Source organism: Hyla sarda, chromosome 1 (assembly GCF_029499605.1).
Source record: "Hyla sarda isolate aHylSar1 chromosome 1, aHylSar1.hap1, whole genome shotgun sequence".
NCBI lineage: Eukaryota > Metazoa > Chordata > Amphibia > Anura > Hylidae > Hyla > Hyla sarda.
In genome coordinates this window covers 575,990,051-576,012,313 of record NC_079189.1, presented here as the reverse complement: position 1 = coordinate 576,012,313, position 22,263 = coordinate 575,990,051, and the positions used below count along the sequence as shown (strand labels likewise).

The 22,263-nt window shown below is 43.3% G+C and overlaps 2 protein-coding genes across 7 annotated transcripts in view; one reads left to right on the top strand and one right to left on the bottom strand.

Moving 5' to 3' along the window:
- The window catches only part of MALT1 (MALT1 paracaspase), a 134,202-nt gene that overhangs the window by 25,876 nt on the left and 86,063 nt on the right, over positions 1-22,263 (top strand). For all 4 annotated transcript variants that reach the window (XM_056544430.1, XM_056544420.1, XM_056544438.1 and 1 more), the window contains exons 2-3: positions 2,378-2,544; positions 20,044-20,165. In XM_056544430.1, the coding sequence (XP_056400405.1) occupies positions 2,378-2,544; positions 20,044-20,165 (289 nt within the window). The remainder of the gene's footprint in view (positions 1-2,377; positions 2,545-20,043; positions 20,166-22,263) is intronic.
- ALPK2 (alpha kinase 2) overlaps positions 1-22,263 on the bottom strand; it is a 281,066-nt gene that overhangs the window by 191,263 nt on the left and 67,540 nt on the right. The gene's annotated exons all lie outside the window — the stretch shown is intronic.

The window sequence follows — 22,263 nt, the reverse complement described above, 5'->3', positions numbered from 1 at the left end:
AAAGTGTATCTGTCATTGGCAAAAAACGTTTTATATACTGTAGAAAATACCATTATATGTATATTTGTAATATACATTGGTTACAAAATTTGAATATTTTTGGATGAAAAAATGGTGTCCCTGCAGCTCTGGTCTGAGTGTTTCTGTGAGGAGACCAGATACAGGAAGTGTGAGCAGGACAAGCAGGGCGTGGTCAATCATCCTGGTAGCTTGTCACAGAGCCTCATTGCACAGAGCTCTGCTTGTCCTCAGTGTACAGAACCCTGCTTGTCCTCAGTGTACAGAGCCCTGCTTGTCCCCAGTGTACATAGCCCTGCTTCTTCACAGTGTACAGAGCCCTGCTTGTCCTCAGTATACAGAGCCCTGCTTGTCCTCAGTGTACAGAGCCCTGCTTGTCCACAGTATACAGAGCCCTGCTTGTCCTCAGTGTAGAGAGCCCTGCTTGTCCTCATTGCACAGAGCTCTGCTTGGCCTCAGTGTACAGAGCCCTGCTTGTCCCCAGTGTACATAGCCCTGCTTCTTCACAGTGTACAGAGCCCTGCTTGTCCTCAGTGAACACAGCCCTGCTTGTCCTCAGTATACAGAGCCCTGCTTGTCCTCAGTGTACAGAGCCCTGCTTGTCCACAGTATACAGAGCCCTGCTTGTCCTCAGTGCACAGAGCCCTGCTTGTCCTCAGTGCACAGAGCCCTGCTTGTCCTCAGTGCACAGAGCCCTGCTTGTCCTCAGTGTACAGAGCCCTGCTTGACCTCAGTGTACAGAGCCCTGCTTCTTCACAATGTACAGAGCCCTGCTTGTCCTCAGTGTACAGAGCCCTGCTTGTCCTCAGTGTACAGAGCCCTGCTTGTCCTCAGTGTACAGAGCCCTGCTTGTCCTCAGTGTACAGAGCCCTGCTTGTCCTCAGTGCACAGAGCCCTGCTTGTCCTCAGTGTACAGAGCCCTGCTTGACCTCAGTGTACAGAGCCCTGCCTGTCCTCAGTGTACAGAGCCCTGCTTCTTCACAATGTACAGAGCCCTGCTTGTCCTCAGTGTACAGAGCCCTGCTTGTCCTCAGTGTACAGAGCCCTGCTTGTCCTCAGTGTACAGAGCCCTGCTTGTCCTCAGTATACAGAGCCCTGCTTGTCCTCAGTGTAGAGAGCCCTGCTTGCCCACAGTATACAGAGCCCTGCTTGTCCTCAGTGTACAGAGCCCTGCCTGTCCTCAGTGTGCAGAGCCCTGCTTCTTCACAGTGTACAGAGCCCTGCTTTTTCACAGTGTACAGAGCCCTGCTTGTCCTCGGTGTACAGAGCCCTGCTTGTCCTCGGTGTACAGAGCCCTGCTTGTCCTCGGTGTACAGAGCCCTGCTTGCCCTCAGTATACAGAGCCCTGCTTGTCCTCAGTGTACAGAGCCCTGCTTGTCCACAGTATACAGAGCCCTGCTTGACCACAGTATACAGAGCCCTGCTTGTCCTCGGTGTACAGAGCCCTGCTTGTCCTCAGTGCACAGAGCCCTGCTTGTCCTCAGTGTACAGAGCCCTGCCTGTCCTCAGTGTACAGAGCCCTGCCTGTCCTCAGTGTACAGAGCCCTGCTTCTTCACAGTGTACACTGTCCTCAGTGTACAGAGCCCTGCTTGTCCTCGGTGTACAGAGCCCTGCTTTTTCACAGTGTACAGAGCCCTGCTTGTCCTCGGTGTACAGAGCCTGGCTTGTCCTCGGTGTACAGAGCCTGGCTTGTCCTCAGTGTACAGAGCCCTGCTTGTCCTCAGTGTACAGAGCCCTGCTTGTCCTCGGTGTACAGAGCCCTGCTTGTCCTCGGTGTACAGAGCTCTGCTCCTTCACACTGTACAGAGCCCTGCTTGTCCTCAGTGTACAGAGCTCTGCTTCTTCACAGTGTACAGAGCCCTGCTTGTCCTCAGTGTACAGAGCTCTGCTTCTTCACAGTGTACAGAGCTCTCCTTGTCCGCCCCCACTTCCTGTAGTTGGACTCCTCACAGAGACACATTCACATTCTTTAACCAAGGTATATTACATATTTATACCTATAATGTTATTATCTACACTATATAAAACGTTTTTGCTCATAACAAAGCAAACAAACACAAAATCTTAATGCCAAGTAGCAGCTGCTAAAGTAAATAAAAGTTTAGGTTGTGTAAATAGGATTAAAAATGCATATATATTTTGTGATTTATTTGTAATATTTAGGGATGGGATAATGTTTTTGCTCACTGAGGGCTATAGTTGAATTTTTGGCCCCATCCATTAAACTTGAGAAGGCTTAAACTTGACTGACATTTGTTTTTTCTTATCCTATGATATTCTGTAGCTGTGGTTGACCTATGAAAATAGGATCACCCAACATCATAAATACTGAATTCATTATATACATTTTGTCCACAGTTCCATGGAAGTTCATCAGTGTTCCCTTAAAGTCATGGAGCCAGAAGGAAGTCCTGCCCGCAGTCTGCTGAGGCTGATGGGCGATCAGGGATGTACAACAAAGGAATTGGCAGATTTTTTACAAAGCCTTGGCCAATCGAATGCTATCCAGATCCTAAGTCCCCCAGGTGAGAGGATGAAACCCAATTTTCTTATATTTTATTGTCTCTGTGGTTCTTTCAATAATATACAAATTCAGTATATCAAAGGGGTACTCCGGTGCTCCAGTCTTATGAACATTTTGTTCAGAACGCTCGGAGCCGTAGGCCGTTATCGTGATGTTACGGCCACACCCCCTCGTGACATCACGCCCCCTCCACTCATGTGACATGAATGGGGGGCATGGCGTGACGTCACATGGGGCGGGCGTAGCTGTTAAGTCACGATCATTGCCCCTTGAACTTGACGTTCTAAGTGCTGCAGGAGATTGCAGGAGGCCCCAGCAGCAGGACACCCACGGTCAGACATCTTATCCCCTATCCAAAGGTTAGGGGATACGATTTCTAGCAGCAGAGTACACCTTTATAAATAGCAGTGCAGGGGGGAAGGGGTTAGGGAATTCCCATCAGGGCCCCTATTTTTGCCAGGTAAATAAGTGCATTGTAAATAATGTAATAAAATGCATCACTTTTTAGTGCATATAGGCAATGTTAGACTGGGGTTCCTTTGATCCTTTCGAGGAAATGATACAGAGAGCCCCCCTTTATCTATACAGAACACAATTTGATCAGTGTCCTTGGGATGCATCTTGCTTAAGGCAACATCAGAATTCAAAGGGAATAATTGTAGGGGAATTATGAGTTAATAGTAACCGATTCCATTTCAGGACCATTGTTTTCTATACTGAGTGTCTCTTTTTCATCTTCTGGAAGACCCAGCACATCCATCCATTACATGAACAGCACACTTATTTAAATCAAATATGCGTAATGCTTCATTTCCCCTGTGGTGGTGCTGTAGAGAAATTGAACACTGAATTCTTCATAGATTACAGATGATCGCCAAGGATCCCAGTAGAGGGACAACCTGTGATCAGTTTAGGGAAGGGATTGTAAAAAGCAATGTGAATTCAAATAGAGAAAACAGACACGGTCGCACATTTACAACACGCACAATGATCTAATGCTTTTCAGCAACATTTATTAAACTAACAGGTCATTAGTGTACTTTATGATCATGAAGTGCAAGCCCGCTAGCCACGTCACGGCCTCCTGTGAGTAGCAGGTCCCAAACGTCCCTAGCATAAAATGGCACAGCACTGAGCGGCGACAACCACCGCAGTGACAACAGGGGGAACGACCCACTGGCAGAGCAGCCCCAATGCCACTCAAACCAGTCCCAGGGACGCGCCTCCCCAGAGACTTGATGCCGCGGCAGCAATGGTTGCTGCACAGCACCAAACCAGTATGAACAAGGTGTAAAAGCTCACTTACCATGTGCTCTCAGTCAAAAAAGGAAGTAAAAAGCAAACAACCCCTTTAACCCTTTAATAATCTAGAACCGAATGCTAGGTTTCCTCTTGGTTTTTTTTATACCTGAAAAAAACACCAGAAAAACTGCCACTGCCAGTGCGTTTTTACCTTTGTGTGGAAATTGCATTTTTATGCCCCTTTGCCAGTTTCCATGTGGGTGTTTTTTTTTTTTTTTTTTTTTTTACGAATTAACCAGAAAAATAACTAAAATAAAAGATACAGTTGGGATTGGAAAAATTGTAGGGAACTAATTTTATATTTTGTAAAACAATATATACCGGTATGTATATATATATATATATATATATATTTAAATATTTTAATTTTTTTCAGCAGGGAACTATTTATGTGAGCGGGCAGGGACTGAAAAATGCACCCGACAATATTAAAAATGGCTAAGGGGCCCATGTTATTTTTAAATTAAAATTTATACTTCTATTTTTTAGTTTACTTTTTTATTAATAATGTATTCCCTTACGTCCTAACCAGTAGCACAGATGGGGTATTCCACCCCCCGCGAACTGGTTAGGACAGATGGAAGTTTTATTGAACCTAATTAAACAATCAGTGAAGACACACCCAAAACACCCTGTATAAGTAAGAGGGTCACCCTCTGTCCCATTGTGTTATTTTCTGTCCTCCCGGACAGTGGGACAGATGGTGACCCCCTTACTCCTGTTATATGAGTAGGGGGGGGGGGGGGGGGTTCTTTCTTACTTGCAAAGTTGGGCATGTTTTGCGCCCATCTGCTTCTGTACTCCCGCAGCTGCGACTCCAACCGCGGCCCCGGCCGGAAGTGCGTCAGCGGCGTCTGACGTCACTTCCTGTTTCTCTCTTCTCTCCCCGGGGAGCCTCTCTTTTCTCGAGCGGGGAGCCTCTTTCTATAACCCTCTAACTTAGGGTTCCTTTTTTTCCTGTTTTAAGCAAAATTTCTTTATCTCTCCTGTAACTCCGCCTTGTGGGCGGAGTCTTGTTTTGGCGCCAGCTAGGGGGATATTTAAACTCCCTCTAGGCTGTCATTCAGCCTCCTAGAGCGCAGAGCTGTTGGTACTTCCACAGTCCTGTCTTTTTGAGTTTAGTAGTGCATCCTTGCGGATACTACTGTTTCCCTATCTCTATCACTTACTTGGTCTCTTGCTGAGAACTTTGGGTATTTTAAATTATATTTTAGCTAGCCGCAATTTTTTTCTTGCCGCTACATTATCTAATCCTCCTCTCATATTTATCTAGATATGTCGACCGAGGGCTCAGGGGATCGTGAAGGCTTGGCAAAAAGATCCGCCAAGCGCAAGCACCTTTCTTGCCATGACTGCAATATTCCCCTTGAGGATAATTATGAATTTTCCAGGTGCCCTCCTTGTAGGGCTAAGTCTCTACCTTCCCACCAGACTGAGCCTACAGTCCAAGATATGTATGTGTGGGTCTCCTCTAACATGTTGGCCATGCAAGCCTCTATTGAGGAGCTGAAACGCATTGTCTCTCAGAAACGCGCCAGACCTTCTTCACCTCCCAGAATGGAGACGTCTGTGGATCAAGAGAGAGAAGATTCCAAGTCCTCCTCTTCGGATGAGGAGGTCGCTGCCTCCTATTTCTTTCCGCTGGAAAAGACCCAGCGTCTTCTGAGATCCATCCGGTCGGGGGACCAGGATGTTGATCCCGGGGAAGCCTCTACCTCCGCCTCTAAGGGACCTAGGGTCTTTAAAGCGGATGATACCCTTCTGTCCATACTTAGAACGGTATGGAAAAAAACAGAAAAGGGTCCGGTCTTAACCAAAAGATTTAAGACCATGTTTCCTATACAGGAATCTCAGCTTTCCTCCTGGGGCCCGGTCCCTAAGGTTGATATGGCAGTTGCCAAACTGTCCAAGAGGACAGTAGTCCCTGCTGAGGATGGGTCTTCCTTGCAGGATCCAATGGATCGAAAGGCTGACTGTGCCATGAGGCGCTCCTACTCCACTGCTTCTGCGTCTGCATCAGTGGCGATAGCTTGCTCAGAGGTAGCAAACTTTTTAAAGACCCGCCTTTCTAACATCCAGTCGCATTTGGACCAGGGGGTTCCTAGGGATGAAATTCTTTCATCCTTCAAGACGACCAATCTGGCCGTTGATTTTTTGTGCAATGCTTCCACCCAGCATCTTAAGTTGGCCTCCAAGTCTATGGCCCTGGCATCCACTGGACGACGTCCTCTGTGGTTAAAACCTCGACAAGGTCGACAACTCTTCCAAGAACACCTTATGTGCTATGCCTTACGAACCCGGCATTCTTTTCGGAGCTGAGTTGGAGCGCATTATGGAGGGACTTTCTGACAAGAAAGGCAAGTCCCTTCCTTATTCCTCCTTTCGTGGACGGGGGCGGCGTTCTGGGGGCGGATCAGCCCCCCAGCCTAAGCCTCAGAGAGACTGGGGTAATCAACGCCGGGGCGGAAAACGCTCCCGTGGCCCCAAAGACAACAGAAAGCTCTGACTGCGGGCTTCTACGAAGCTCTGGGTTCCTTGCCGAGGTGACCTTTCCAGTTTCCCATCCTGCCCCCCAGATTCCAGTTGGTGGTCGTCTTCACCATTTTTTAAGCGCCTGGTCCCTCCACATTCAAGACCTGAGATTAATCTCGGATGGTTATTCGATAGACCTCGAATCAATTCCCCCATCCAATTATGTGGAAACAAGAGTTCTTTCACCAATCAAACAGGGGGCGCTAGAAACTTACATTCTGGAATACATCCAGAAGAATGCCTTAGAGGAAGTCCCTCTTGCAGAGCGGGGGTCAGGAATTTATTCTCCAGTCTTCCTAGTTCCGAAGGTAACAGGAGACTGGCGGATGATTATAGATCTGAGATATCTCAATCAGTACGTAAAGCACAAATGCTTTTGTATGGAAACTATTCAATCTGTGGTCAACCTCATCTCGCCAGGGGATTACCTGGCTACTCTGGATCTAAAGGATGCTTACCTTCATATTCCTATTCATCCGGTATCCAGAAAGTATCTAAGGATCGCAGTTCAGGTAGGGGGAGTTCTAAAACACCTCCAGTTTGTAGCCCTCCCGTTTGGAATTTCTTCGGCCCCACACACATTTACCAAAGTGGTGGTAGTGGTAGTTGCCGCTCTAAGGCTCCAGGGGCTCAGCATTGTTCCCTACCTAGACGATTGGCTCCTCAGAGCTCCTTCTTCTGCGATCCTGTCCCAACATCTGCAACTAGCAGTATCCTTCCTTCACCAGTTAGGGTGGATAGTCAATTGGGCCAAATCCAATTTCCTCCCAACGACCTCAGTGAGGTTCCTCGGCTTCATAGTCGACTCAATCTCCATGACACTTTACCTCTCTCCCGAGAGGAAATCTTGGGTTCAAGAATCGGCCCTTTTTCTCTCTGTACCCCGGAGAGTATCCATTCGTACTCTCATGCAGATGTTGGGACTTATGTTCGCTACCGTGGATGCGGTTCCTTGGGCTCTTTGGCATCTACGCCCTCTTCAATCAGAGGTGCTCGCCACATGGAATCTCAGGCCCTCGGGCCTAAACAAGTGCCACTCCCTGTCTTATAGAGTCCGATCCTCTCTCAGATGGTGGTCTCACCTCAAGGACGGCAAGTCAATGATCCAACCCTCTTGGATCATACTTACCACCGACGCGTCCCTTGTAGGTTGGGGAGCGCATCTCTTGGATCTGACAGTGCGGGGATCTTGGTCTCCACAGGAGAGAGGGTTAACCTCCAATCTCCTCGAGATTCGAGCCATCAGATTAGCACTCCTCCATTTTGTTTCTCTTCTTCAAGGGAAAGCAGTAAAGATCCAATCCGACAGCATAACGGCTGTATTGTACATCAACAAGCAGGGAGGCACTCGATCACAAAGCCTCCTCAGAGAGGTGGGTCTGATCTTGGATTGGGCAGAGAGGAACCTAACCCATCTGTCGGCAGTTTACATTCGGGGATCTCTCAATGTGATCGCCGACCGCCTGAGCAGAGGACTTTCAACTGGAGAATGGTCTCTCCATCCAGAAATATTCAAACAAATAACACTCAGGTGGGGTATGCCGGAAATAGATCTTATGGCAACAAGGTTCAACACCAAAGTGGTGAGATTTTGCTCCCTGTACAGGGAAGACAACCCAGTAGCAATCGATGCTCTCTCAATCCCATGGAGGTTCAGGCTGACCTACATCTTCCCTCCAATTTCCTTGATCCCAAGGGTATTGATGAAAATCAGGCAGTACCAAGCCTCTGTCATAGCCATAATTCCATTTTGGCCCAAGAGAGCTTGGTTTACCCAACTCTTGCAAATGAGTCGGGGACAATTCTGGAGGCTTCCCCCAGAGCAAGCACTAGTGTTGGGGGACACTCACAGCTGCTCAAATCTTCAAATGTTCAACCTGACAGCCTGGAGGTTGACCAGTCCCTTCCACATCTAGAAGGGCTTTCTAGTGCGGCCTTGAATACCCTCTCGCATTCCAGAGCGGAGTTCACTAACAGAGCCTATAAAAGAATTTGGACAACTTTTCAGTCTTGGTGCTCCAAGAAACAACTTCCTGGACAGAATCCAGCTGTTGCCACAATCCTCAACTTTCTCCAGGAGGGATTAGACAAGAATCTATCTCCTTCCACACTCAGAGTTCAGGTATCAGCCATCTCTGCCTTTCTCAATAAACCATTGTCTCAAGACCCACTAGTCAAAACATTCTTGAGGGGATCCTCAAGGTTAAAACCTACAATTATACAACCTGTCCCAGCATGGGACTTATCGGTGGTGCTCAAGGGGTTGGCATCTCCCCCCTTTGAGCCCTTGGAGGAGGTGGACATGAAATTTGTTACCATTAAAATAACTTTTTTTACTGGCAATCACATCAGCCAAGAGGATTGGGGAACTTCAAGCGCTCTCGGCACTTGAACCATATACTAAATTTTTGCCAGATCGAGTGTTACTCAGATTTATGCCATCCTTTATACCTAAAGTTCCATCATTCCAAAATATTAATCAAGTTATATCCCTGCCAGTATTTTCTCCTCCTCCATCCTCCAATGAAGATAGGGCTCTTCATTGCCTAGATATTTCGAGATGCCTCCAGATCTATATAAGAAGATCTTTGGAGTTTAGGAAGGATGAAAATCTGCTAATTCTCTTTTCAGGACCCAAGAGAGGTCTTAAAGCTTCAAAGCCCTCCATCAGTAGATGGGTAAAAGATGCCATTCGTATTTCCATGGTATCCCAAGGTAAGGAGCCTCCTGAGTTTGTAAAAGCTCATTCCACCAGGTCTGTATCTACCTCCTTTGCGGAAAGGAGTCTTGTTCCCTTGGAACATATATGCAAAGCTCTCCACATTTATCACCCACTACAGACTTGACAGTAGATTGGCCGATTTCTCCTCTTTTGGACGGACAGTATTATCTGCCGTCAGGCATGAGAGCCCTCCCTCATAGGGTTTCTGCTTGCCATTTCCCCATCTGTGCTACTGGTTAGTACGTAAGGGAATCGTTAATTTCTAACGATAATTTGTTTTCGCTTAGTCCTAACAATAGCACAACTTTCCCTCCCTAATTAGGTAATTTTTTTCTATTCTTTGCTTTTAGTTCTTCTTGTTACTACACAATGGGACAGAGGGTGACCCTCTTACTTATACAGGGTGTTGTGGGTGTGTCTTCACTGATTGTTTAATTAGGTTCAATAAAACTTCCATCTGTCCTAACCAGTTCGTGGGGGGTGGAATACCCCATCTGTGCTACTGTTAGGACTAAGGGAAAACAAATTATCGTTAGAAATTAACGATTTAATAATATATATAAAGCCTTTTATTAATTTAATGTAAAATCAGTGTACTGTGTAATATGTTTTTTAAACTATATGTCACAACATTATGTTTTTCTCCATGTTGGGAGCAGTAGTACATGCAGTAAGGGACAGATCTCTCCGGTTCTCACTCTTTCTTAAGACCCGTTAGGATCAGCACTTATATTCCTGAGATGCAGGCGGCACTGCATCGCTCCGCATCTCTGCTCTGTACTCCGGACGGCCAGTGATGTGAATAGATCTTCACATCAATGATTCATATTTGCCGCTCAGAGCAGTGATTGGCCAGCACCATCTGACTTCTTTGGGAGGAAAGCGCCAAGATTTTCCCGTAAAAACAACATGCACCATTTCTCAAAAACTGCCAGGGAGCCCAAAATTGCAAAAAAATTCATTCTTCATAGACTTGCAGCTAACATCCTGTGACCTAGCTCCAGGTAGTGAGGCCACAGCCTGGATTGCAGTCTGGAGCTGACATCACCTCCTGGTCCTTGGCGCCCACGGTCCTGACATTGCGGGAGCCACCTCGGTCAGGCCAGAAGCTCTGTTCTCCAACCTCCCTGCAGTGAGGCTCTGCCTCATAAATTAACCCTTCAGGTGCTGGCTCTCTCTCACTTATGGGAAATACTGTATATAATGTGAGGGGTGGACTCACTTATGGGAGATACTGTATATAATGTGAGGGGTTGACTCACTTATGGGATGTACTGTATATAATGTGAGGGGTGGACTCACTTATGGGAGATATTGTATATATAATGTGAGGGGTGGACTCACTTATGGGATATCCTGTATATAAAGTGAGGGGTGGACTCACTTATGGGAGATACTGTATATATAATGTGAGGGGTGGACTCACTTATGGGAGATACTGTATATAATGTAAGGGGTGGACTCACTTATGGGAGATACTGTATATATAATGTGAGGGGTGGACTCACTTATGGGAGATACTGTATATAATGTAAGGGGTGGACTCACTTATGGGAGATACTGTATATATAATGTGAGGGGTGGACTCACTTATGGGAGATACTGTATATAATGTGAGGGGTGGACTCACTTATGGGAGATACAGTATATATAATGTGAGGGGTGGACTCACTTATGGGAGATACAGTATATATAATGTGAGGGGTGGAGTCACTTATGGGATATACTGTATATATAATGTGAGGGGTGGACTCACTTATGGGAGATACTGTATATATAATGTGAGGGGTGGACTCACTTATGGGAGATACTGTATATATAATGTGAGGGGTGGAGTCACTTATGGGAGATACTGTATATAATGTGAGGGGTGGACTCACTTATGGGAGATACTGTATATATAATGTGAGGGGTGGACTCACTTATGGGAGATACTGTATATAATGTGAGGGGTGGACTCACTTATGGGAGATACTGTATATATAATGTGAGGGGTGGACTCACTTATGGGAGATACTGTATATAATGTGAGGAGTGGACTCACTTATGGGAGATACTGTATATATAATGTGAGGGGTGGACTCACTTATGGGTTATACTGTATATATAATGTGAGGGGTGGACTCACTTATGGGAGATACTGTATATATAATGTGAGGGGTGGACTCACTTATGGGATATACTGTATATATAATGTGAGGGGTGGACTCACTTATGGGAGATACTGTATATAATGTGAGGGGTGGACTCACTTATGGCATATACTGTATATACTGTGAGGGGTGGACTCACTTATGGGAGATACTGTATATAATGTGAGGGGTGGACTCACTTATGGCATATACTGTATATGTAATGTGAGGGGTGGACTCACTTATGGGAGATACTGTATATAATGTGAGGGGTGGACTCACTTATGGGAGATACTGTATATAATGTGAGGGGTGGACTCACTTATGGGAGATACTGTATATAATGTGAGGGGTGGAGTCACTTATGGGAGATACTGTATATATAATGTGAGGTGTGGAGTCACTTATGGGAGATACTGTATATATAATGTGAGGGGTGGACTCACTTATGGGAGATACTGTATATATAATGTGAGGGGTGGACTCACTTATGGGAGATACTGTATATATAATGTGAGGGGTGGAGTCACTTATGGGAGATACTGTATATATAATGTGAGGTGTGGAGTCACTTATGGGAGATACTGTATATATAATGTGAGGGGTGGACTCACTTATGGGAGATACTGTATATATAATGTGAGGGGTGGACTCACTTATGGGAGATACTGTATATATAATGTGAGGGGTGGACTCTCTTATGGGAGATACTGTATATATAATGTGAGGGGTGGACTCACTTATGGGAGATACTGTATATATAATGTGAGGGGTGGACTCACTTATGGGATATACTGTATATATAATGTGAGGGGTGGACTCACTTATGGGAGATACTGTGTATATAATGTGAGGGGTGGACTCACTTATGGGAGATACTGTATATAATGTGAGGGGTGGACTCACTTATGGGAGATACTGTATATATAATGTGAGGGGTGGAGTCACTTATGGGAGATACTGTATATAATGTGAGGGGTGGACTCACTTATGGGAGATACTGTATATAATGTGAGGGGTGGACTCACTTATGGGAGATACTGTATATAATGTGAGGGGTGGACTCACTTATGGGAGATACTATATATAATGTGAGGGGTGGACTCACTTATGGGAGATACTGTATATATAATGTGAGGTGTGGAGTCACTTATGGGAGATACTGTATATATAATGTGAGGGGTGGACTCACTTATGGGAGATACTGTATATATAATGTGAGGGGTGGAGTCACTTATGGGAGATACTGTATATATAATGTGAGGTGTGGAGTCACTTATGGGAGATACTGTATATATAATGTGAGGGGTGGAGTCACTTATGGGAGATACTGTATATATAATGTGAGGGGTGGACTCACTTATGGGAGATACTGTATATATAATGTGAGGGGTGGACTCACTTATGGGATATACTGTATATATAATGTGAGGGGTGGACTCACTTATGGGAGATACTGTGTATATAATGTGAGGGGTGGACTCACTTATGGGAGATACTGTATATAATGTGAGGGGTGGACTCACTTATGGGAGATACTGTATATATAATGTGAGGGGTGGAGTCACTTATGGGAGATACTGTATATAATGTGAGGGGTGGACTCACTTATGGGAGATACTGTATATAATGTGAGGGGTGGACTCACTTATGGGAGATACTGTATATAATGTGAGGGGTGGACTCACTTATGGGAGATACTATATATAATGTGAGGGGTGGACTCACTTATGGGAGATACTGTATATATAATGTGAGGTGTGGAGTCACTTATGGGAGATACTGTATATATAATGTGAGGGGTGGACTCACTTATGGGAGATACTGTATATATAATGTGAGGGGTGGACTCACTTATGGAAGATACTGTATATATAATGTGAGGGGTGGACTCACTTATGGAAGATACTGTATATATAATGTGAGGGGTGGAGTCACTTATGGGAGATACTGTATATATAATGTGAGGGGTGGACTCACTTATGGGATATACTGTATATATAATGTGAGGGGTGGACTCACTTATGGGAGATACTGTGTATATAATGTGAGGGGTGGACTCACTTATGGGAGATACTGTATATATAATGTGAGGGGTGGACTCACTTATGGGAGATACTGTATATATAATGTGAGGGGTGGACTCACTTATGGGAGATACTGTATATATAATGTGAGGGGTGGACTCACTTATGGAAGATACTGTATATATAATGTGAGGGGTGGAGTCACTTATGGGAGATACTGTATATATAATGTGAGGTGTGGACTCACTTATGGGAGATACTGTATATATAATGTGAGGGGTGGAGTCACTTATGGGAGATACTGTATATAATGTGAGGGGTGGACTCACTTATGGGAGATACTGTATATAATGTGAGGGGTGGACTCACTTATGGGAGATACTGTATATAATGTGAGGGGTGGACTCACTTATGGGAGATACTATATATAATGTGAGGGGTGGACTCACTTATGGGATATACTGTATATATATATAATGTGAGGGGTGGACTCACTTATGGGAGATACTGTATATATAATGTGAGGTGTGGAGTCACTTATGGGAGATACTGTATATATAATGTGAGGGGTGGACTCACTTATGGAAGATACTGTATATATAATGTGAGGGGTGGACTCACTTATGGAAGATACTGTATATATAATGTGAGGGGTGGAGTCACTTATGGGAGATACTGTATATATAATGTGAGGGGTGGACTCACTTATGGGATATACTGTATATATAATGTGAGGGGTGGACTCACTTATGGGAGATACTGTGTATATAATGTGAGGGGTGGACTCACTTATGGGAGATACTGTATATATAATGTGAGGGGTGGACTCACTTATGGGAGATACTGTATATATAATGTGAGGGGTGGACTCACTTATGGGAGATACTGTATATATAATGTGAGGGGTGGACTCACTTATGGAAGATACTGTATATATAATGTGAGGGGTGGAGTCACTTATGGGAGATACTGTATATATAATGTGAGGGGTGGACTCACTTATGGGATATACTGTATATATAATGTGAGGGGTGGACTCACTTATGGGAGATACTGTGTATATAATGTGAGGGGTGGACTCACTTATGGGAGATACTGTATATAATGTGAGGGGTGGACTCACTTATGGGAGATACTGTATATAATGTGAGGGGTGGGCTCACTTATGGGAGATACTGTGTATATAATGTGAGGGGTGGAGTCACTTATGGGAGATACTGTATATATAATGTGAGGGTTGGACTCACTTATGGGAGATACTATATATAATGTGAGGGGTGGACTCACTTATGGGAGATACTTTATATATAATGTGAGGGGTGGAGTCACTTATGGGATATACTGTATATATAATGTGAGGGGTGGACTCACTTATGGGAGATACTGTGTATATAATGTGAGGGGTGGACTCACTTATGGGAGATACTGTATATAATGTGAGGGGTGGACTCACTTATGGGAGATACTGTATATAATGTGAGGGGTGGGCTCACTTATGGGAGATACTGTATATATAATGTGAGGGGTGGACTCACTTATGGGATATACTGTGTATAATGTGAGGGGTGGACTCACTTATGTGATATACTGTATATATAATGTGAGGGGTGGAGTCACTTATGGGAGATACTGTATATATAATGTGAGGGTTGGACTCACTTATGGGAGATACTATATATAATGTGAGGGGTGGACTCACTTATGGGAGATACTTTATATATAATGTGAGGGGTGGAGTCACTTATGGGAGATACTGTATATATAATGTGAGGGGTGGACTCACTTATGGGAGATACTGTATATATAATGTGAGGGGTGGACTCACTTATGGGATATACTGTATATGTAATGTGAGGGGTGGAGTCACTTATGGGAGATACTGTATATATAATGTGAGGGGTGGAGTCACTTATGGGATATACTGTATATATAATGTGAGGGGTGGACTCACTTATGGGATATACTGTATATATAATGTGAGGGGTGGACTCACTTATGGGAGATACTGTATATATAATGTGAGGGGTGGACTCACTTATGGGAGATACTGTATATGTAATGTGAGGGGTGGACTCACTTATGGGAGATACTGTATATATAATGTGAGGGGTGGACTCACTTATGGGAGATACTGTATATATAATGTGAGGGGTGGACTCACTTATGGGAGATACTGTATATAATGTGAGGGGTGGACTCACTTATGGGATATACTGTATATGTAATGTGAGGGGTGGAGTCACTTATGGGAGATACTGTATATATAATGTGAGGGGTGGAGTCACTTATGGGATATACTGTATATATAATGTGAGGGGTGGACTCACTTATGGGATATACTGTATATATAATGTGAGGGGTGGACTCACTTATGGGAGATACTGTATATATAATGTGAGGGGTGGACTCACTTATGGGAGATACTGTATATATAATGTGAGGGGTGGAGTCACTTATGGGAGATACTGTATATAATGTGAGGGGTGGACTCACTTATGGGAGATACTGTATATATAATGTGAGGGGTGGACTCACTTATGGGAGATACTGTATATATAATGTGAGGGGTGGAGTCACTTATGGGATATACTGTATATATAATGTGAGAGGTGGACTCACTTATGGGATATACTGTATATGTAATGTGAGGGGTGGACTCACTTATGGGAGATACTGTATATATAATGTGAGGGGTGGACTCACTTATGGGAGATACTGTATATATAATGTGAGGGGTGGAGTCACTTATGGGATATACTGTATATATAATGTGAGAGGTGGACTCACTTATGGGAGATACTGTATATATAATGTGAGGGGTGGAGTCACTTATGGGATATACTGTATATAATGTGAGGGGTGGACTCACTTATGGGAGATACTGTATATAATGTGAGGAGTGGACTCACTTATGGGATATACTGTATATATAATGTGAGGGGTGGACTCACTTATGGGAGATACTGTATATATAATGTGAGGGGTGGAGTCACTTATGGGATATAATGTATATATAATGTGAGGGGTGGACTCACTTATGGGATATACTGTATATATAATGTGAGAGGTGGACTCACTTATGGGAGATACTGTATATATAATGTGAGGGGTGGACTCACTTATGGGATATACTGTATATATAATGTGAGGGGTGGAGTCACTTATGGGATATACTGTATATGTAATGTGAGGGGTGGACTCACTTATGGGAGATACTGTATATAATGTGAGGAGTGGACTCACTTATGGGATATACTGTATATATAATGTGAGGGGTGGACTCACTTATGGGAGATACTGTATATATAATGTGAGGGGTGGAGTCACCTATGGGATATAATGTATATATAATGTGAGGGGTGGACTCACTTATGGGATATACTGTATATATAATGTGAGAGGTGGACTCACTTATGGGATATACTGTATATAATGTGAGGGGTGGACTCACTTATGGGATATACTGTATATATAATGTGAGGGGTGGACTCACTTATGGGAGATACTGTATATATAATGTGAGAGGTGGAGTCACTTATGGGAGATACTGTATATATAATGTGAGGGATGGACTCACTTATGGGAGATACTGTATATATATAATGTGAGGGGTGGACTCACTTATGGGAGATACTGTATATATAATGTGAGGGGTGGACTCACTTATGGGATATACTGTATATATAATGTGAGAGGTGGACTCACTTATGGGAGATACTGTATATAATGTGAGGGGTGGACTCACTTATGGGATATACTGTATATATAATGTGAGGGGTGGAGTCACTTATGGGAGATACTGTATATATAATGTGAGGTGTGGAGTCACTTATGGGAGATACTGTATATATAATGTGAGGGGTGGACTCACTTATGGGAGATACTGTATATATAATGTGAGGGGTGGAGTCACTTATGGGAGATACTGTATATATAATGTGAGGGGTGGACTCACTTATGGGAGATACTGTATATATAATATGAGGGGTGGACTCAATTATGGGAGATACTGTATATATAATGTGAGGAGTGGACTCACCTATGGGAGATACTGTATATATAATGTGAGGGGTGGACTCACTTATGGGAGATACTGTATATATAATGTGAGGGGTGAAGTCACTTATGGGAGATACTGTATATATAATGTGAGGGGTGGACTCACTTATGGGAGATACTATATATAATGTGAGGGGTGGACTCACTTATGGGAGATACTGTATATATAATGTGAGGGGTGGACTCACTTATGGGAGATACTGTATATATAATGTGAGGGGTGGAGTCACTTATGGGAGATACTGTATATATAATGTGAGGGGTGGACTCACTTATGGGAGATACTGTATATATAATGTGAGGGGTGGACTCACTTATGGGATATACTGTATATAATGTGTGGGGTGGACTCACTTATGGGAGATACTGTATATATAATGTGAGGGGTGGACTCACTTATGGGAGATACTGTATATATAATGTGAGGGGTGGAGTCACTTATAAGAGATACTGTATATATAATGTGAGGGGTGGACTCACTTATGGGAGATACTGTATATATAATGTGAGGGGTGGACTCACTTATGGGAGATACTATATATAATGTGAGGGGTGGACTCACTTATGGGAGATACTATATATATAATGTGAGGAGTGGACTCACTTATGGGATATACTGTATATATAATGTGAGGGGTGGACTCACTTATGGGAGATACTGTATATATAATGTGAGGGGTGGAGTCACTTATGGGAGATACTGTATATATAATGTGAGGGGTGGACTCACTTATGGGAGATACTATATATAATGTGAGGGGTGGACTCACTTATGGGAGATACTGTATATATAATGTGAGGGGTGGACTCACTTATGGGAGATACTGTATATATAATGTGAGGGGTGGACTCACTTATGGGAGATACTGTATATATAATGTGAGGGGTGGACTCACTTATGGGAGATACTATATATAATGTGAGGGGTGGACTCACTTATGGGAGATACTGTATATATAATGTGAGGGGTGGACTCACTTATGGGAGATACTATATATAATGTGAGGGGTGGACTTACTTATGGGAGATACTGTATATATAATGTGAGGGGTGGACTCACTTATGGGATATACTGTATATATAATGTGAGGGGTGGACTCACTTATGGGAGATACTGTATATATAATGTGAGGAGTGGAGTCACTTATGGGATATACTGTATATGTAATGTGAGGGGTGGACTCACTTATGGGAGATACTGTATATATAATGTGAGGGGTGGAGTCACTTATGGGATATACTGTATATAATGTGAGGGGTGGACTCACTTATGGGAGATACTGTTTATATAATGTGAGGAGTGGAGTCACTTATGGGATATACTGTATATGTAATGTGAGGGGTGGACTCACTTATGGGAGATACTGTATATATAATGTGAGGGGTGGAGTCACTTATGGGATATACTGTATATAATGTGAGGGGTGGACTCACTTATGGGAGATACTGTATATATAATGTGAGGGGTGGACTCACTTATGGGAGATACTGTATATATAATGTGAGGGGTGGACTCACTTATGGGAGATACTGTATATGTAATGTGAGGGGTGGAGTCACTTATGGTAGATACTGTATATAATGTGAGGGGTGGACTCACTTATGGGAGATACTGTATATAATGTGAGGGGTGGACTCACTTATGGGAGATACTGTATATATAATGTGAGGGGTGGAGTCACTTATGGGATATACTGTATATAATGTGAGGGATGGACTCACTTATGGGATGTACTGTATATATAATGTGGGGGATGGACTCACTTATGAGATGTACTGTATATATAATGTGGGGGATGGACTCACTTATGAGATGTACTGTATATATAATGTGGGGGATGGACTCACTTATGAGATGTACTGTATATATAATGTGAGGGGTGGGCTCACTTATGGGAGATACTATATATATAATGTGAGGGGTGGGCTCACTTATGGGAGATACTATATATATAATGTGAGGGGTGGACTCACTTATGGGAGATACTGTATATATAATGTGAGGGGTGGACTCACTTATGGGAGATACTGTATATATAATGTGAGGGGTGGAGTCACTTATGGGAGATACTGTATATATAATGTGAGGGGTGGAGTCACTTATGGGATATACTGTATATAATGTGAGGGGTGGACTCACTTATGGGAGATACTATATATATAATGTGAGGGGTGGGCTCACTTATGGGAGATACTATATATATAATGTGAGGGGTGGGCTCACTTATGGGAGATACTATATATATAATGTGAGGGGTGGACTCACTTATGGGAGATACTGTATATATAATGTGAGGGGTGGACTCACTTATGGGATGTACTGTATATATAATGTGAGGGGTGGACTCACTTATGGGAGATACTGTATATAATGTGGGGGATGGGCTCACTTATGGGATGTACTGTATATATAATGTGAGGGGTGGAGTCACTTATGGGATGTACTGTATATATAATGTGAGGGGTGGAGTCACTTATGGGATGTACTGTATATAATGTGGGGGATGGGCTCACTTATGGGATGTACTGTATATAATGTGGGGGATGGGCTCACTTATGGGAGATACTGTATATAATGTGGGGGATGGGCTCACTTATGTGATATACTGTATGTTGCCTAGTGCCCGGTCTGCCAGTACTGCCTCCAGTAATGTGCTCTATGTATTCGGAAGCTTGTGTGATGACGCTGTATCTAAGAAATCTTCATTATTATTTTATTCTTCTAGGGGTGAAAGTTGTCGTACACCCAGAGTCCATGGCGGTTCGGTCTGGACAAATGATCAAATTGTGCTGCGTTCCCACGGAACATCCTGTTGTTATGTACCAGTGGTTCAAGATGAACAAGGAGGTGGGTTCTGTTCTTTCTCTATATGTGACTTGTACAGATTATGATGAGAACTTTACTCTAAAATAGCGCAGAACTGTCTTTTCTATCGTATTATGTGTCTCATATTGTTTGTTGGAAAGACGGACATTGGGTTTAGAGAATACAATTCTAACTGCAGCTAATATATACGCTCTGTTAGCGCTATGTGGGACCGTACCCTTAAAGTTTTATTTGGTCGGGGTCTTAGTGTTATTGTCACTTATAAGATTTTAAAATGATTGCTCAGGGACTGAGTGTTCTAGACGCCTAAAAAAAAAAACATTTTAAAGTTTTGATTGGTTGGGATCTGAGTGTTCTTGTCATTTAACCCCTTAACGACGTAGGACGCATCATATCGCGTCGGTCCCGGCGCTCATCAACGGCCGGGACCCGCGGCTAATACCACACATCAACGATCGTGGCGATGTGTGGTATTAACCCTTTAGCTTTGACCGCCGCTTCTAAAGCGAAAGTGACCCGGCTGCTCAGTCCGGCTGTTCGGGACCGCCGCGGTGAAATCGCGGTGTCCCGAACAGCTGACCGGACACCGGGAGGGCCCTTACTTGCCTCCTCAGTGTCCGATCGGCGAATGACTGCTCCGTGCCTGAGATCCAGGCAGGAGCAGTCAAGCGCCGATAACACTGATCACAGGCGTGTTAATACACGCCTGTGATCTGTGTAGAAGATCAGTGTGTGCAGTGTTATAGGTCCCTATGGGACCTATAACACTGCAAAAAAAATGTTAAAAAAAAGTGTTAATAAAGGTCATTTAACCCCTTCCCTAATAAAAGTTTGAATCACCCCCCTTTTCCCATAAAAAAAATAAAACAGTGTTAAAAAAATAAAAATAAACATATGTGGTATCGCCGCGTGCGTAAATGTCCGAACTATAAAAATATATAATTAATTAAACCACACGGTCAATGGCGTACGCGCAAAAAAATTCCAAAGTCCAAAAAAGCGGATTTTGGTCACTTTTTATACCATTAAAAAATGAATAAAAAGTGATCAAAAAGTCCGATCAAAACAAAAATCATACCGATAAAAACTTCAGATCACGGCGCAAAAAATTAGTCCTCATACCGCCCTGTACGTGGAAAAATAAAAAAGTTATAGGGGTCAGAAGATGACATTTTTAAACGTATAAATTTTCCTGCATGTAGTTATGATTTTTTCCAGAAGTGCGACAAAATCAAACCCATATAAGTAGGGTATCATTTTAACCGTATGGACCTACAGAATAATGATAAGGTGTAATTTTTACCGAAATATGCACTGCGTAGAAACGGAAGCTCCCAAAATTTACAAAATGGCATTTTTTCTTCGATTTTGTCGCACAATGATTTTTTTTTCCATTTCGCCGTGCATTTTTGGGTAAAATGATTAATGTCACTGCAAAGGAGAATTGGTGATGCAATAAATAAGCCATAATATGGAGTTTTAGGTGGAAAGTTGAAAGGGTTATGATTTTTAAAAGGTAAGGAGGAAAAAACGAAAGTGCAAAAACGGAAAAACCCTGAGTCCTTAAAGGGTTAAAAAAAAACTTTTGAATGTTTTGATTTGTCGGTGTCTGAGTGTTCTTGTCATTTAAAAGACTTTTCAAAGTTTTGATTGGTCAGGGACTGAGTGTTCTAGTCCCTTAAAAAAAAACATTGAAAGTTTTGATTGGTTGAGATTAGTGTTTCTGTCACTTAAAGGGGTACTCCACCGGAAAACATGTTTTTTTTTTTTTTTTTTTATCAACTGGTGCAGGAAGTTAAACAGATTTGTAAATTACTGCTGATAAAAAAATCTTAATCCTTACAGTACTTATTAGCTGCTGTTATGATCCACAGATCCAAGTTCTATTCTTTTTGAATTTCCTTTCTGCCTGACCACAGTGCTCTCTGCTGACACCTCTGTCCATTTTAGGAACTGTCCAGAGTAGGAGAAAATCCCCATAGAATACCTCTCCTGCTCTGGACAGTTCCTAAAATGGACAGAGGTGTCAGCAGAGAGCACTGTGGTCAGCCAGAAAGGAAATTCAAAAAGAATAGAACTTCCTGTGGATCATAAGAGCTGCTGATAAGTACTGGAAGGA